The sequence below is a fragment of the Schistocerca piceifrons genome, chromosome 2 (genome assembly GCF_021461385.2).
Source record: "Schistocerca piceifrons isolate TAMUIC-IGC-003096 chromosome 2, iqSchPice1.1, whole genome shotgun sequence".
NCBI classification, from domain to species: domain Eukaryota; kingdom Metazoa; phylum Arthropoda; class Insecta; order Orthoptera; family Acrididae; genus Schistocerca; species Schistocerca piceifrons.
This window is the reverse complement of record NC_060139.1, coordinates 629056365-629074458: the sequence shown is the minus strand read 5'-3', so window position 1 is coordinate 629074458 and position 18094 is coordinate 629056365. Positions and strand designations below refer to the sequence as shown.

The following is an 18094-nucleotide window of genomic DNA, read 5'->3' as shown; positions in this document are numbered from 1 at the left end:
TTTTTTGATAATGGTGAAACAGGCAAGTAAACTACAGATGGAGGCTGCCATCTTGGTAGCATGTGCACAATGGAAGAGAAAAGACTCGATGATAAGGTCAAACATAAAGTCCTCAGAGTCCCTAAAGATGATTAATCTTCTTGGCTGTGTCCAGGCAAAAAAGATTGCATGGCAGTAAGAGTGGATAGTGAAAGAGTTCATGAGCAGAAATCCCTCCTACTTTGTAACTTGAAAGTAATGTTCGTAGCCTATCATAAGCAAAATAGCAGTGAATTGGGTTTCTCAAAATTTTGTGGAGTGGTGTATTACAGTAGATGCTGCTTATACACACTCAATTTATGTGTGCATAATACATCAATACAGCATGTTTTGCTATTTAGGGAGTAAAATAACTGATGATGGTCGAAGTAGAGAGGATATAAAATGTAGATTGGCAATGGCGAGGAAAGCGTTTCTGAAGAAGAGAAATTTGTTAACGTCGAGTATAGATTTAAGTGTCAGGAAGTCGTTTCTGAAAGTATTCGTATGGAGTGTATCCATGTATGGAAGTGAAACATGGACGATAAATAGTTTAGACAAGAAGAGAATAGAAGCATTCGAAATGTGGTGCTACGGAAGAATGCTGAAGATTAGATGGGTAGATCACATGACTAATGTGGAGGTATTGAATAGGATTGGGGAGAAGAGAAGTTTGTGGCACAACTTGACTAGAAGAAGGGATCGGTTGGTAGGACGTGTTTTGAGGCATCAAGGGATCACAAATTTAGCATTGGAGGGCAGCGTGGAGGGTAAAAATCGTAGAGGGAGACCAAGAGATGAATACACTAAGCAGATTCAGAAGGATGTAGGTTGCAGTAGGTACTGGGAGATGAAGAAGCTTGCACAGGATAGAGTAGCATGGAGAGCTGCATCAAACCAGTCTCAGGACTGAAGACCACATCAACACAATACATCAAAATGCCAAACTACAAGGAATTAATTAAGAAAACTGTATGCTGTTTGAAATCAAAAGACTGCTTGCTGCAACTCCGTGAACAACGTCCGGGAAAACCTCCACTGGAAACCTATTTGGTACAGACTTTCAAAGAATATGATCAAGAAGAAATAGAATACGAACAGTGGTTCATACTGACAGGGATACACTAGACACACACCATACCACTGCAGAAGAGTTTGTAGAGGAGTGGTTTCAAAAAATTTGAGATCTGACAGGCCACCATTTCTTTTCAAAACACAAAAATTCATATCTGAGGCACCTGAAACAAAATATTGCAGATGGTGAAGAGATCATTTTGATGGATTTTTGTGAGAACTACTCATTTGTCATTCAAGATGCTTTTCAAGGGTTTCATTGGGAGAACAGCCAAGCCACATTGCATCCCTTTATGGTCTATTTTGGTGGTAAAAAACTTCAGAAAATAAGCGTCTGTGTTATTAGTTACTGCATTCATCGTGATACCATTGCAATGAGGCTGATCAAATATTTCAATACAACAGTATGAAAATTCGAGCACATTCACTACTGTAGTGATGGATCTGCTGCCCAACACAAGGATTTCGAGAATTTTATCAGTTCCAAGAGTTGTTTCCTTGAAACCAGCCGTGGCAAATCTCCTTGTGATAGAACTAGCTAAAAGACTGGCAGCTCATTATAGTTTGCAGAGGCCTTTATATAAACAAATTTTGATACCTCTTCATCTGTTTAGGTTTTGCAGTGACAAAACTTCAGGCATTGTCTTCTTTATGTTAGACAGAAAGAAACTGAACTAATTCAATTTGATGAAAAAGGGTACTTTGGCAAAACTGACACAATTTCTGGAACAAGAGAAAATCACCAGTTCAAGCTCATTGGTTTAAACAAGATCAGCAGAGTTGCCAGTGATGGTGTGGAGCATTCACAGTTAAAGCATTTAAAGAAATTCCAACTGTTTAAACTACAGCAGTACATCCCAGGCAGTATGTTACTTGTATTTATGACAATGCTTGGGGGTGGGAAATGTATGTGGAGTTTTGTTAGAACAAAAAGACACATTTGCCAGCTTTATGCATCCGTATTGTTTTGCTCATTCCTTCCACTTGCCATCTGCTAAAGGTACTTGCTGGAGTCCAGAGCAGCACATGTTTAAAATCATAAAAGCACCAGCAACAACATTCGGAAGCCAGTATATTTAATCAGAATCTGAACAAGACAGTATAGGCAATTTAATCAGTGTTAACTGGGAAAGAACTATTCCAGTTGTACAGTGTGTTTAAAATTCTAGCTTTCTGGAGTTTCATTTGTGTTACTCCAGTGTATTGCCTGAAGTTGATTTTCACATATGCACTCTTGTATTTTTGCTGGCACAAAACCAGTTTTCATTAATTTTACTTTCTGTTTACTCATTCTCACATTGAAACATATTCACTGTGTATGGAAAGTAATATTTTTAAGTGATTATTTTGGGCCATAAGCAAGCTTCCATCAAAAATCAAACCACATCGCTTCTGAAGCTTAAAGAATCCTCTTTCAGGATGTAGCAAGCTAAAGTTGCAGCATGGGCCTCCAAGACTATGCAAAATTTGGCATCCAAAACTTTTTCACCAAATTTTCTGGTGCATGTACTTTTATAGAGGAGGACAGAGGCTATATTGTACAAAAATCACAAGAAGACTGCATGGCTGTGTGTCGTACTATAAATTCTTGGCTGAATCCATCCATTAAATTGTGATTTGTGGCTGGTTATAGATGATCTCTCCAAGTTGCACAATGGGTTTATTATTATTATTTTATTGTTATTATTATGTGATGACTCCATTTTCACTTATACTCAGCTGGATATTAAGGAATATTGCACAGAGTGTTTCATTTGTTATATGACTCTTTAATGTTTTCTTTTGACGCTACCAATCCATTAATGTTTATTCGAAATTGCATAATATAAGTCTTCATTAGATTGACTGCACTGCTCCTTGGCCTAGTACAGGCTGTACCAAAGCTAGGAGCTGCACCAAAGCTGAGGCCTGAAATGAAAACTCAATACGAGACACCAAGAACAACATAAATGCAGCCTCTGTTGTGTAATTTTTGCTTTGGCCTGCCTGCTTGTTGTATTAAGGTTAAAAAATATTGTAAATTATATATATCAATTTTTGAAAGTACAGGGTGAGTCAAAAAGAATACCACAACTTTAGGAATTTAAAACTCTGTAACAACAAAAGGCAGAGCTAAGCACTATCTGTCGGCGAATTAAGGGAGCTATAAAGTTTCATTTAGTTGTACATTTGTTCGCCATTTCAGCCAATAAAGTTTTTGGTCCCTTTTTCTTCGAAGGTGCTACTGTAACTGGACTACAGTATCTGGAGATGTTAGAGAATTGGCTGTTCCCTCAGCTCGAACAAGAAACACAACAATTCATATTTCAGCAGGATGGAGCGCCACAACATTGGCACTTATCTGTCCGTAACTACCTGAACGTCAACTACCCGAGGCGATGGATCGGCCGCCAGGCAGCCCGTGACAGAGCACTTCATCACTGGCCTCCAAGAAGCCCTGATCTTACCCCCTGCGATTTTTTTTCTTATGGGGGTATGTTAAGGATATGGTGTTTCGGCCACCTCTCCCAGCCACCATTGATGATTTGAAACGAGAAATAACAGCAGCTATCCAAACTGTTACGCCTGATATGCTACAGAGAGTGTGGAACGAGTTGGAGTATCGGGTTGATATTGCTCGTGTGTCTGGAGGGGGCCATATTGAACATCTCTGAACTTGTTTTTGAGTGAAAAAAACCTTTTTAAATACTCTTTGTAATGATGTATAACAGAAGGTTATATTATGTTTCTTTCATTAAATACACATTTTTAAAGTTGTGGTATTCTTTTTGAATCACCCTGTATAATGTAATTGGATGGATGAAGAGACTACTCACCAAGCAGCAGCAGGAGGACACACATGTAAAGATATTTAAATCTGCTAGCTTTTGGAGCTCATGGCTCCTCCTGGCGGAAGGATTAGAGGGGAAGGAAAATGACTGGTGATGTTTAGAAAATGGGGAGAGTTTGGAAAAGTCACTTGGACCTTGGGTGATGGGAAACTTACCGGATGGGATGAAAAGGAAAGACTGAGTGTTAGGGGACTGCACTGGATGAGATTTCAAAACCTGTGAGCTTAAAGCTGGAAGATAGGGTAATATACAAAGTAGATATTACTGACAAAAAAAGTGTACAAGTTAATAAGAGTGAAAAGAGAAGTGCATTGTATGTTGTAGAGGTGGGGGGCAGGGAAAAATAGACACCTGTTTCCAAATCAATGACATCATTCCTGCTCACCTTAATTAACTTTATACTTGCCAAAAAATATTTTACCTTTGAGGGGCAGAAGTACAAACAGGCCAGCGGCACGACCATGGGAACTAGGTTGCCTTCTTCCTATGCCAACCCTTTCATGGGTCGCTTGGATGGGGCTTTCCTGTGATCCATAAGCCTTTGGCTCATGGCTTGGGCTGGCCGCTGTGGCCGAGTGGTTCTAGGCCGTTCAGTCCAGAACCACGCGGCTGCTACGGTCGCAGGTTCGAATCCTGCCTTAGGCATGGGTGTGTGTGATGTCCTTAGGTTAGTTAGGTTTAAGTAGTTCGAAGTTTAGGGGACTGATAACCTCAGATGTTAAGTCCCATAGTGCTAGAGCCATGGCTTGGTTTAGATATCTAATGACACGTTTGCCATATGGACTCGTGGTGAGGCTGACCTGTTAAAATTTTTGAAATCTCCCAATACATTATCTCAATTAAATTTCACATGGTCCTATTTAGAATCCCATGCCACTTTCCTTGAAATTGATCCCTTCCTTATTGAAGCTCAGTTACACATTTCTGTTCACATTAAAACTGCTAACAAATAACAGTACATACATGTTGACATTTGCCATCCTTTCCATGTTAGATACAGCCTTGGCATTCAAGGCAAACATATTTGTTCAGCCGAGACTCCTTACGGCAGTACTCTCCACCATTCTCACATTAGCCTTCACTGGGTGTAATTACTCCTCCAGGCTCATTCAAAAGCATATTTCCTGTGCCATCACATCCAATCCCAATACTGCTTATTCCCCCCCCCCCCCCCCCCCCCCCCCCGAAAAAAAAGAAAAAGAAACTTAGAGTTCACTTCTTGTCACTGAGTATTATCTTAGTCTTGAATGAATTAATTTACTACTTCCGCAAGGCTATGACTTTCTAAAAGCGTATCCTGAAATGAGCTCCATTCTTTCTGACATTTTGCACACCAAACTTAGAACAGCTTTTCATGCCCTCCTAATCTCTGTAATATCCTTGTCAGACCCTACGCTCCTTCTGCACCCAATTTCCTACCCTGTGGTTCCTAGTCCTGTGCAGTGTGTGTCCTCCTACCACCACCTATACGAGCTTCGTAACTGGCAAAACACATACTATCAAACGGAGAGCCACATGTGAAACGACACGTCTTATATCAGCTGTTATGTAAACACTGTTCAGCCTTTTTCTTTGGCATGACTACCATCAAATCGTCAATTGTGGTGAATGGTTTTCAGCAGATCAGCAGAGGGTGTACATTGGCAACACACAATATCCTCGTGGAGGTATGAACTGTCTATGCAACTAAATGAAGGCAGTTTGCTTATTGCCATATGCGTTTCGCTTATTTTATTTGGGAAGCATCAGCAGTGGCCTGAAATATGTGTTTCCTTTTATACATACAGTAAACATATTATGTGGTGGATATAATACGTTGCTATATTACATTTTGTTGCGTTTTTCTCCACGAATTTAGAGCAACAAAGGGAAAGACAGAAAGCAGAAAAAAAAAAATTACACAATATCCTGTTGCAGAGCATACTGTGCAACATGACAGTCATTGCCTTGGTGCCTGTTTCTCCACAAACACCGTCTGGCTTCTTCCCCCAGACACCAGTTTCTCAGAACTCCGCAGGTGGGAACTGCTGTTACACTGGTTCGTGGTCCTTACCACCCACCTGGCCTTAGTTTTTGTTAATTTCTTCGCTCTTAGTGTTTCTTCACAGAACTATTCCCTGCTTCAGTACTTTGTTCTGACATGTGTATTCCTCCTCCCCACATTTACCACATACAGTGTTTTGGGTATTACCGTATTTCCAGCCTTAAGCTCTCTGTCCTTTCTTCTCATCCCGTACAGATAAGTCTCCCCTTACTCGGGGTTCTGGACAACATTTCTGAACTCTCCCCATTTCCTAAACCTTACCAGTCCTTTAACATCATCCCTCTTTCTTCCCTTTCAAACCCTGCCAGAAGAAGGAGCTACTGCCTCTGAAAGTTTGCAAATTTAAATACCTTTATATGTGTGTTCTCGCGCTGCTGCTCGGTAAATAGATTTTTTGTCTGTTCAATTACATTATAAATTGTATTATGGCTGAAGGAGATCATCCCATCAAAACTTTTGTGCCACTTGTTTCCATGTTGCAGTAGAAAACAAAGTACCCATGCACCATTTTGAAAGTTAAGAGTAGGTAACTGTTTCTCACAATAAACACCACTAGTCATAATCTTTGTTTAGCCATATTTATTTATGTGTAATATGGTATCATATTAATTATACCGACCCCACATGAAGTGGGGAAAAGGCTGAGATGATGATGATGATGATGATGATGATGATGATGATGATGATGGTATCATTTTTATTCTACTCTGTTTTCTTGAACCTACTTTGAATTTCTTGCACTTACTTAATTGAAAAAGGTGTTCATGTATGTGTGAGAACAGAGTTAGCAAATTGGATTTTCACCTGTGAGGTTGATGTTTTACTCATTAATTTTCTACTTAGGGTCACTTCTTATTTGATAGTAGTTGGAAACTTGTGTCAGAGTTGTATTTGTCAGCGTTCACTTCAGCTTCTAGTCTAATTAGTTACAAGACGTCAAAATTTAGATTAAGATATGAAATTTTGTAAAATATGTATTGGAGATGAGTTAAAAATACAGTCCTGGTTATGGAGGTTTTTATTTTCAAACATCAGTGACATGTTTTGTCTGTGGTAGGCATCTTCAGGTTCTAGAAACTGATCATGGCGCAGTCTGTCCATAAAATGATTACACAATGTGAATACATCAGCAAAATGCGAGTGGGATATCAAAAAGTTGAAAATCCCCAGTGCCTGTCATATGGGTTCCTTACTCGTTGCCATGCGTAAAGGGCACTGCAAGAATTCGGAACAGATGCATAGCAGAGCTTCATGGAGCAGGAGCACAACGTGCACAAGTGGCCCACTTATAAACATAGAACGCATAAAAGCATGGTGATTGGGCGTCGAGTGCAAGTAGTACAGTAGAATCAAAAACATGGCATTGGCTAGTCAATACATCATCCATTGTGCAGGACCATATTGATATACAGAATACAAGTAACCCTATAAATCACAGTGTACATAATTTCTAAAATTATAGCCCTGAAAAGAAGAGTAAAATTAACTGGCATCCATCCAGTAAGATAATTGTGCCTTATGAAAAGGGTGTCATAAAAATAAAAAACAAAAATTAAATTATGCCATAAAGCTAAGATAGTCAACCAAATGCAAAAGAGATACTACCGTACTTCACAGTAACAAGGTTAAACTACTTTAAAAAGGGATATCATTAAATCACAAAAGACTAATTTTTACTGATAAGCTCATCATTGAGCAGGGCCATCAACACAAAAAATGTGCATTTAGTGATCTCAAATTCCTCAGTTAAATTACATTTCCATCCCTTATGGACAAAATGCAAATTTTCATATTATTGATAGAAGGCAGGCAATGGGTAGATGCCTTTAGATGTTCTATGAATGGTGAGTGTTGTTTTATCTCCTGTCTTGTTGTAAGCAGGTGTTCCTGAAACTTGGTTTTAAACATTCTTCCTTTTTGCCTGCAACCAAGACTGTATTTTTGTCTCGAATCCACACTGGCTGCTGTATGAGCTGCAGTGATGAAATGGAAGAAATTTTAAATTTTTACTGTATGGACTTTTTTAGAAACTTTTTTGTAGTAATTTTAATTTTCTGCACAAAATTTATTCCTCTCTATGAATAATAATTTAGATTTTACTGCTTCTGTTCTTTTGGAATCTGCTTTTTAAGTAAGCAAAGTGATTACTCATTAAACAGTGTATAATTATGTAATATGACAATTGATGTAATGTTTCACTTTGAATTTCACAGGAAGTACACACTAGTTCCAGTTCACAGTCTGTTACTGCAGAGTGCATGGAAGTTCATAAGCGAAAGAGGCAATTTTCCTCTGTTGGAAATGAAGCTTTCTGTTCTGTTTCTTCAAACAAAGAATTGGAGGAGGCGGCTTGTAAAAGGAAGCAACAAGTTTATTCAAACCTTTTAGATTTTTTGAAAGAATATTCACTGAACAAGAGTCGGGAGAAGAAGGAACTGATTGTTTGTAAAAATAGAAAGCATAAAGCTTCTGATGAGCAATTAGGTGCATTGGATACATCTAGTTTAGGGAAGCATGATATTGAGGTTGAAAATGTAGGCAACAGTGTTAAAGTAAATAGCCCTCTACAACAGATCCCAAAGACTGTGAATCCTCCGGAATTCAGTACATTCATTCCAGTGGGTGCCGAAACAAAGGTCAGTGAAACACCTTGTCTCGTTAGGAGTGTAAAAAACTTATCGCTTTCCTCTTCTGAAAAGTTAAGTGCAGGTGTTACTTCAGTTGATCAGTTGCAACTTGTGAAACCGGTATCAGCCAATGGTAGAACAAAAATGGAAAATAACAGTTTACTTGATTTCTTTGAAAAAAATTATCAGAAGAAAAACAGCCTCTCCCAGAAAGCTGTCGATGCGACAGAAACTAAAGAAACTGATGCAACTCAACTGCCACAAAATATGAAAGACTTCAGTGATGACGAAAAAATAAATGAGACTATTTCATCTGTTGCTACATCACAAACTGACTCAGTTAATTGCAATGATGAAGTATCATGTAGCCAAAAAAAAGCAGATCAAGTTGCTGCACATGTATTAATAACAGAGGTAGAAAATAGGGGCACTACTGACTGCTCATCAGATAAAATGAATGGTGAGAACATATCACTCTTAGATTTTCTGTTGAAGAACAAGAGCAGTAAACGTGGGCAACCAAACAATTCACAACAGTCAGCGTGTGTTGTGCACACTACTCAACGTGATCATCAAAGAGAGAGCCAAGCTTTGAATGAATTGCAAAATACTAGTCAGTTACCTGCTACCAACAACAGAAGTAAGCTGCCCAAAGGAAATGTGGAAATGTGAGTACCAAAACTGGAAGTGTGTCAACCAGTATTTCTTTCCCAGAAAACAGTATTTTTTTCTGAGCAAGTATGAGCTCATTTTTTAAGTTTATTTTGTTTATGGGTCCTTTGTGAAACTACTGATTGTAAATATTTTGAAGTGAATTCAGAGATATTAAGTGCAGTATTATGGTGCCTTTTTCACTTTAATATTATTTTTAAGAGGTTTTAAAAGTACTGAAAAGGGACTGTGCGAAAGCATCTTGTAACCTTTTTGTTTTCTGTTGTAAGATAGTTGCCAGTGCGGTATTACAGAAGGGCTAAGATTACGTCTTTAGAGTATAAACGACACAGAGTTTCCATTGTTTTCCTTAGAGTATAAGGGACTTGTGATAGTGTCAAACATTAATGCATGCTCTTTTCTCAGTTATTTATTTTTATTATTTCCCCAAGGGGTATTCTTAAAACATTCTCTGAGAATTAATCTACATATTGGACAGGTATCTTTGGAGATTGCAATTTGTTTCTTATTTATAATTTACCACCAGAAATACCAGGTTTTCATGAGATAAATAGATTTGAATCTACAGAATGCACATGCAGTAGTCATTGCCAAATTGTGGGATGTGTAGCCAACAAATACCTTCATATTCTAAATATTTGAATGTATAACACTGTAGTCACTTCCAAGCTGTGTGTCATCTCAGATTATTCCCACAGAAATTATAGTCTTATGGTATTTTCTAAGGCACATAGGCAAGCATTTGCAGCACTATTTATAGTCACTTAACTTACAACTATGTGCCTGCAGGCAACACTCACTCTCTCTCTCTCTCTCTCTCTCTCTCTCTCTCTCTCTCTCTCTCAGTGTGTGTGTGTGTGTGTGTGTGTGTGTGTGTGTGTGTGTGTCCTACCTTTTTTGCCTAACACATTTATGTACTTAACAGGAAAGGTCAGTTGAGAAAACGGTTCCATATTTATTTTGATTCATTCCTATTTCCAGTCCCAGAGACTGGAGGTAGAAATACCAATCATCAGTTTACTGTCGAAAGATTTTCTCTGGGGATTCCTGCCCAGTGATATCATGTTTTCAAGTTTCAGTAGTATTTTACAAGTTCTTAACAAGTTTAAATCTGTTTTCACGGGCATGTGAGTGACATAAGTGCAAGGGAATTAATGTGGTAATTTAATAACTTAAAGAAGTTGCAACATAAATTAACAGTATTTCTGTAATTACTGCAAGGATAGTCAGCACCACTGATGGAAATGTACTTGCTGGATCTGTGAACACTTAGTTCAAGAGAAGATTCCTGTCATCTGATGAGAGTGAAAAATGAGTCTAGAAAATACTGGTGCTACCATTACTCATGACAATCACAAAAAATATGTTTGCATTTGATTCTGTAGCTTAAGTGTAAATGAAATAAAATACAAACAATAGGACAACAAATAACTTATGGAGTGAATGTCAAGCTCACTGCACTGAACCAGTGTCTCAGTTGTAAGGGAGATGAGGGCTGGCGGGAGAGGTTGGGGGGAGACGGGAGCTTGCTTACTATTCTTTGTATTGCATGTGTTACTCTTGGTGCATGATTGAGGTTGCTCCCACCACCAAATCACCCTCTTTCTGTTTCACTTGCAGTCTGCTACTATTTCTACTAATTTTGTTTACTAGCTTGTATGTAGCTCCTGGTAGAGGACTCTGATCTTCTGTGAACTTATATTTGACCTTTTCATCTTATGACATGCTCCAACTGCCACACTCTGTGCAATGCTTTTCAGTATATACCTTTTCTTTACTGTTAATATTATTTGGTGGTTCATGTGTGGTATGTAAGCAGTTGTTTTGTAGACTGCTCTTTGTGAACCATTAATAATAGACATTAATTAATATTGTTGAAAATGCAAACACTTATCATTGTTGAGGCATTACGTTTTTAGGTATTTAGGACTGACACCTTTGTATTTTTCATAGTATGGTTATCACTACACTTCAGTTTTGTTAGAAAGGTGGAGAACATCATCTGAAAATAGTTTCATTTGTCATAACTGGTTGAAACATCCTTGTAGAATGCTTATTTTCCTTTATGACAGGCTGTACTAACTCGAGTGCTGCCCGACAGGCAGCCAGGCACTCATGAAAACAGGTGGGCAGGGATGGGAAAGTAGCTGACCTGTTAACAGTAGTGCATGTAGTCATACTGCCCTGGCCGAACACCCATGAGCAGTGGTGGCCAAGTGACTCGCACATGTGCAGAACCTGTGCAATAGGACCACTTGTCCGCCACTTGTGGTCTCGCGGTAGCGTTCTCGCTTCCCGAGCACGGGGTCCCGGGTTCGATTCCCGGCGGGGTCAGGGCTTTTCACCTGCCTCGAGATGACTGGGTGTTTGTGTTGTCCTCATTTTGTCATCATCCAGGAAATTGGCGAAATTGGACTGAGCTAAGGTTGGGAAATTGTACGGGCGCTGATAACCATGCAGTTGAGCGCCCCCACAAACCAATCATCATCATCATCAATAGGACCACTTGGCAGCTAGCCCATACTGCCTTCACTTGCCCATGAGCAAACTGACTAGTGTCCTGTGGCACTCCTGCTCTATGGGGCAGCACTGGAACAGCCAGCTTCTAATGTGTCATTTCATATTAGTATATTTATCCCATGGTTTGTGGCTGACAACAGATCCTGCAATACGTGATCTGCTGTATTTTTAGATATTGAATATGATAAAAAGTGGCATTGTAATACAGGAATTTCCATGATGAATTTTTCTTTCTGCAGCAGAGTGTGTGCTGATACGAAACATCCTGGCAGATTAAAATTGTGCCGCACCGATAATTAAGCTCGGGATCTTTGCCCTTTGTGGGCAAGTTCTCTACCAACTGAGCTACCCAAGCGCAACTCGTGACCTGTGCTCACAGCCTTACTTTGCCCAGTGTTTCATCTCCCATCTTCCAAACTTCACAGAAGTATGAATGAGGTACTAGCAGAAGTAAAGCTGTGAGGAGGGGTTGTGAGGCGTGCTTGGGTAGCTCAGTTATTAGAGCACTTGCTTGTGTAAGGTAAAGGTAAGTCTCAGTGCGGCACACAGTTTTGATCTGCCAGAAAGTTTCATAGGAGTTTCCACATTTGTTGCTTTTATCTTAAAGAATATATGTTTTTATGATACTGTTTAGTATAGGGAGTTAAACAAAAAATAGAAATGTAAGCAATCTCAAAACTTTGAATAGTGTGTGATTGAAGTTTCTGCATCTGCCTTAACATCCTAAGAGCAGTTTGATTGAGGTAATTAAGTGTGCATTGATACTCTGTTTCTATTGAGTGTGCCTAAAGTAACTTCCACATTTAGAGAGAATACTTTCTCATTTTGAAGGACAGCAAAAATCATACATAGCTGCTTGAAAAATTTAATTCACTTTTATAGTGGAACATGCACAATCCAATATTTGACAGTTAGTTTTGGAGATACTATCAAGTAGTGGCCATTGTGGATGACAAGCCTTGACATGTGAGTTAGTGTTGACTATCTGTGCTCTTCATATGTGTTCTAATAAACAAATAGTATAGTTAATGGTGAACACCAGATGTACAGTGCATTTCTATGTAATTGTATGTTGCACTACACCTGTGTTCTGTTTGTAATGCCCACATGTATTTGATGATGATGTGACAGCAGTTGTGACCTCAGATGGATACTGTAACATGTTACTGAATGTTTGATGGTCAAAATTGTGTGAAACTGAAGAGAATATATTGTTTCAACTATATGGAGCCATAGCAAATATCTATCACTCAGTATTCCTAATTGTTGAAATCTTTTCCCTGGTATATTTTTTAAAACACCCACTTGGGAAAATTGATGTTTATATATCATCGGTGAACTAAGGAAGATGAAAGATTAAATTTTAAAGTCTTGCTGACAGTGAGGTTATTAGAGGCAGAGCACAAGCTAGGATTTACCAGTATCATGAAGTAAATCTGCCCCTCATCTGAACATTTGTCTTAAACAGTTTAGGGATATCAAGGAAAGTCTATATCTGGACTGCTGGACAGAGATTTGTACACTGGTCTTGCTGAACATGAGACTAATGCTTTAACCACTGTGCCAGCTGACTCAGTGATTAGTAATTACAAAAATTATTTAACAATTACAGGAGACAATGTGATGAAAATTTGTCACCAGCCTGCCTGAATAATATACAGTTAAATAAATTTGCTGAATAAGTTCTGCAGTGTGTTCTCAAATAAAACTTCCACTTGAGAGATTTTATGTTTTAGAATTATGGATGAAGATTTTGTATTACCTTTCAGGAGTGATTTTTATGGCCCTTCACATATTGGTTTATTCCTCCACATGTGGAACTGACCTCTGCTGCCTCACATAGAGAGTTATTTTCCAGTCATAATATTAAAGTATAATGACGTGTTCATTCTGATCACCTTTCTTCCTTCCTTCTTTCCTTCCTTCCCATTTAGAGTGCTGATTCTCACTGTTTATGTTGCACATGATTTGGAACAGATGACAAAGGAGGTAAAACCAGTGTTTGAGGTTTTATTTACTGGTTGTAAATATATTAAAGCCGAACATAAATTTTCAGGAATAAGGAAAAATAGCAATAAAAATCTCTATCTCATTGGAATATCAACAAAGTAGGAAAAGATAGGTAAATCAGTGCTTCAGCATTTCAGTGAGTGGTGACCTTTAATCCAGAAATATTTACGTTGTACAAGACTACCCTAAAACAAATACTAAAGTGCTTATGATTATGACCAAATATTCAATAGATGGCTGAAACTATGTGTAGCATACATCATAATAATACTGAATCAGTTGCAGAACATGTTCTCTAGTGACTACCTTTAAGTGTATGTATTTCATTTTGCATGAGGAGGCTGTAAAAGATACTGGAGATATGGGAACACTAATTTGGAAATACATTTTGAAAGATCAGTCCATGAAAACTATTCAGCCATGTCAGTAAACATAACCTGCTACTGGAGATTCCCCAGTTTGACCAACTTCGGTGATAATATGTTATGAAACAGTTTTACAAACCCGTAACTAGACTAACCAGCCATTCCTGTAACTGATCAACACAATGGAACATTGGCATGGTTTTGACGCTCTTCATGCAGATTATTGTTCTCTAGCCATTATGTGCTAGTGTTTTGTATATAACTTTCTATAACAATTTTTAAAACACTTTCTGTTGGTCCTTCCTTTGTATGGCAGGTACATTGGGTATCCTGAACATGACATTGTTCATAATGTATCCATTAGTTTGTTACAGAACAGTGTGCTTGCATGTCAAGGGAGAAAAGTGTTTTATTTAATGAATACAGGTCTAGGTGGATGGAGTTGTTATACACAATTTGGTCAAAGCTAGTGTTGGCTTTGCAGTAATTGAATACACTGAGGAAGGGCAGTGCGTTTAAATTTTCTTTAGCCTTATGATGAATTTGATCTGCTTAAGATTGTCTTTAAATCTTTCAGAAGTCTGTTTAATCTTTCCCATCCATACACAAGCAGCACTTTATTATTGAAATAATAAAAAAAGTCTGTGTTGGACTACAGGGACTATTTTTGTGAGAGAGCTTCAGAGAGTTACTATAATAGATAAGCACAGAAAGATGTTGGACATATCACAGTGTTGTTCTTTCTTTAGTAATGCCTTTTTTGGACCAGATAAGAAAATTTGTAAATTCTGTAGAACAGCTGAACTGTACCATTATGTAAAGGATATGGGTGGTATGTTAGGATAAAATTTATGTGATTTATTTTACGAGCCAATAATTGAATTGAATAAATATTAGCATGCAACTTGCATGCCATTTCAATTTCATATTTGTGTAGAGAGTATTGGGAATATGGTTGGACCTGGAAACATTGTAAAGATAGGTTGTGGAAAGATACCAGTTTTGTGCTGGTGTTTGTGATGGTTCCCTGATGTGATCTGGTTTTATGTTTGGTGGAAATAAGGAGCTATCTCAGTAGGAGTTACAGTTTTTGATAGAGGTGCAAAGGCAATATATCCCTGCAACTTTTTAGAGATATGTTTGTGCCATGCTTCTTTTATTTTGATAATATATGTGTACGAGCCTGAACAGTCATTGAAGATGGAAGTATTAGCTTTGTAGAATGACCAATTGGGCCTTCAAATGGCACCTCTGTGCAAGGATGTATAAGATATGTGAAACAGAAACTGCAGTCAAATTCCTTCAGTCTCTGAGAAGCTCAATACTCTCTCTGCACACAATTGAACAACAATGGTCTCTTGTATCAAATACAGTTTGGAGATGGAACAGGTCTGAACAGAAATCCACAGAAATGCATACTTAAATTCACATCTAGATGCTGTCCACCAAAATGACCTCAGTCAGTAGTGGACTATATGATTTTTACATGACATCCACACCATGAGCTTATGTTAATTAAGCCTGCAGTCGTGTTAATATAAGACTGTTCTGTGTTCTGGTTGTTGTAGTTATTGTCACCAGTCCAATCACTACTTTTACGAAGCCATGTACAGCCGTTTGAAGAAGAATCTGTGTACTATACGCAAGCCTTGGTCTTACCCAACCCTCCCCCTCATCCCAACCATCCCCCTCATCCCTCCCCCTCATCCCTCCCCTCGCCTCATCCCACCCCTCGCCTCATCCCTCCCCTCGCCGCATCCCTCCCCTCGCCGCATCCCTCCCCTCGCCGCATCCCTCCCCTCGCCTCATCCCTCCCATCGCCTCATCCCTCCCCTCGCCTCATCCCTCCCCTCGCCTCATCCCTCCCCTCGCCTCATCCCTCCCCTCGCCTCATCCCTCCCCTCGCCTCATCCCTCCCCTCGCCTCATCCCTCCCCTCGCCTCATCCCTCCCCTCGCCTCATCCCTCCCCTCGCCTCATCCCTCCCCTCGCCTCATCCCTCCCCTCGCCTCATCCCTCCCCTCGCCTCACCCCTCCCCTCGCCTCATCCCTCCCCTCGCCTCACCCCTCCCCTCGCCTCACCCCTCCCCTCGCCTCATCCCTCCCCTCGCCTCATCCCTCCCCTCGTCCCTCCCATCCCCCTCGTCCCTTCCATCCCCCTCGTCCCTCCCCTCCCCTCGTCCCTCCCCTCCCCTCGTCCCTCCCCTCGTCCCTCCCCTCCCCTCGTCCCACCCCTCCCCTCCCCTCGTCCCTCACCTCCCCTCCCCTCGTCCCGTCCATCCCCCTCATGTCCCTCCCATCCCCCCTCATGTCCCTCCCCCACCCCCTCTCCCCCACCCCCTCTCCCCCACCCCCTCTCCCCCACCCCCTCTCCCCCACCCCCTCTCCCCCACACCCTCTCCCCCACCCCCTCTCCCCCACCCCCTCTACCCCACCCCCTGTCCCCCCTCTCCCCCACCCCATCTCCCCCACCCCCTCTCCCCCACCCCCTCTCCCCCACCCCCTCTCCCCCACCCCCTCTCCCCCACCCCCTCTCCCTCACCATCTCTCCCCACTCCCTCCCTCTCCCCCTGCCCCCACTCCCCCTCTCCCCACTCCCTTCCTCTCCCCCTGCCCCCACTCCCCCTGCCACCACTCCCCCTCTCCCCCTGCCCCCACTCCCCCTGCCACCACTCCCCCTGCCCCCACTCCCTCCCTCTCCCCCTGCCCGCACTCCTCCTCTCCCTCTCCCCACTCCCACCCTCTCCCCCTGCCCCCACTCCCCCTCTCCCCACTCCCTCCCTCTCCCCCTGCCCCCACTCCCCCTCTCCCCACTCCCCCTCTCACCACTCACTCCCTCTCCCCCTGCCGCCACTCCCCCTCTCCCCACTCCCTCCCCCTCTCCCCACTCCCTCCCCCTCTCCCCACTCCCTCCCCCTCTCCCTCTGCCGCCACCTCTCCCTCTCCCTCTGCCGCCACCTCTCCCTCTCCCTCTGCCTCCACCTCTCCCTCTGCCTCCACTCCCCCTCTCCCTCTGCCTCCACTCCCCCTCTCCCTCTGCCTCCACTCCCCCTCTCCCGCTGCCTCCACTCCCCCTCTCCCCCGGCCTCCACTCCCCCTCTCCCCCGGCCTCCACTCCCCCTCTCCCGCTGCCTCCACTCCCCCTCTCCCCCGGCCTCCACTCCCCCTCTCCCCCGGCCTCCACTCCCCCTCTCCCCCGGCCTCCACTCCCCCTCTCCCCCGGCCTCCACTCCCCCTCTCCCCCGGCCTCCACTCCCCCTCTCCCCCATCCTCCACTCCCCCTCTCCCCCGGCCTCCACTCCCCCTCTCCCCCGGCCTCCACTCCCCCTCTCCCCCGGCCTCCACTCCCCCTCTCCCCCGGCCTCCACTCCCCCTCTCCCCCGGCCTCCACTCCCCCTCTCCCCCGGCCTCCACTCCCCCTCTCCCCCGGCCTCCTCTCCCCCGGCCTCCACTCCCCCGGCCTCCACTCCCCCTCTCCCCCGGCCTCCACTCCCCCTCTCCCCCGGCCTCCACTCCCCCTCTCCCCCGGCCTCCACTCCCCCTCTCCCCCGGCCTCCACTCCCCCTCTCCCCCGGCCTCCACTCCCCCTCTCCCCCGGCCTCCACTCCCCCTCTCCCCCGGCCTCCACTCCCCCTCTCCCCCGGCCTCCACTCCCCCTCTCCCCCGGCCTCCACTCCCCCTCTCCCCCGGCCTCCACTCCCCCTCTCCCCCGGCCTCCACTCCCCCTCTCCCCCGGCCTCCACTCCCCCTCTCCCCCGGCCTCCACTCCCCCTCTCCCCCGGCCTCCACTCCCCCTCTCCCCCGGCCTCCACTCCCCCTCTCCCCCGGCCTCCACACCCCCTCTCGCCCGGCCTCCACACCCCCTCTCGCCCGGCCTCCACACCCCCTCTCGCCCGGCCTCCACACCCCCTCTCGCCCGGCCTCCACACCCCCT

General features: G+C 42.9%; 1 protein-coding gene across 1 annotated transcript in view; it reads left to right on the top strand.

The window, feature by feature from the left end:
• LOC124776894 (putative ATP-dependent RNA helicase TDRD12) overlaps positions 1-18094 on the top strand; it is a 451178-nt gene that overhangs the window by 118498 nt on the left and 314586 nt on the right. Inside the window, exon 6 of the mRNA XM_047252081.1 lies at positions 8181-9262. Within this exon, the coding sequence (XP_047108037.1) occupies positions 8181-9262 (1082 nt within the window). The remainder of the gene's footprint in view (positions 1-8180; positions 9263-18094) is intronic.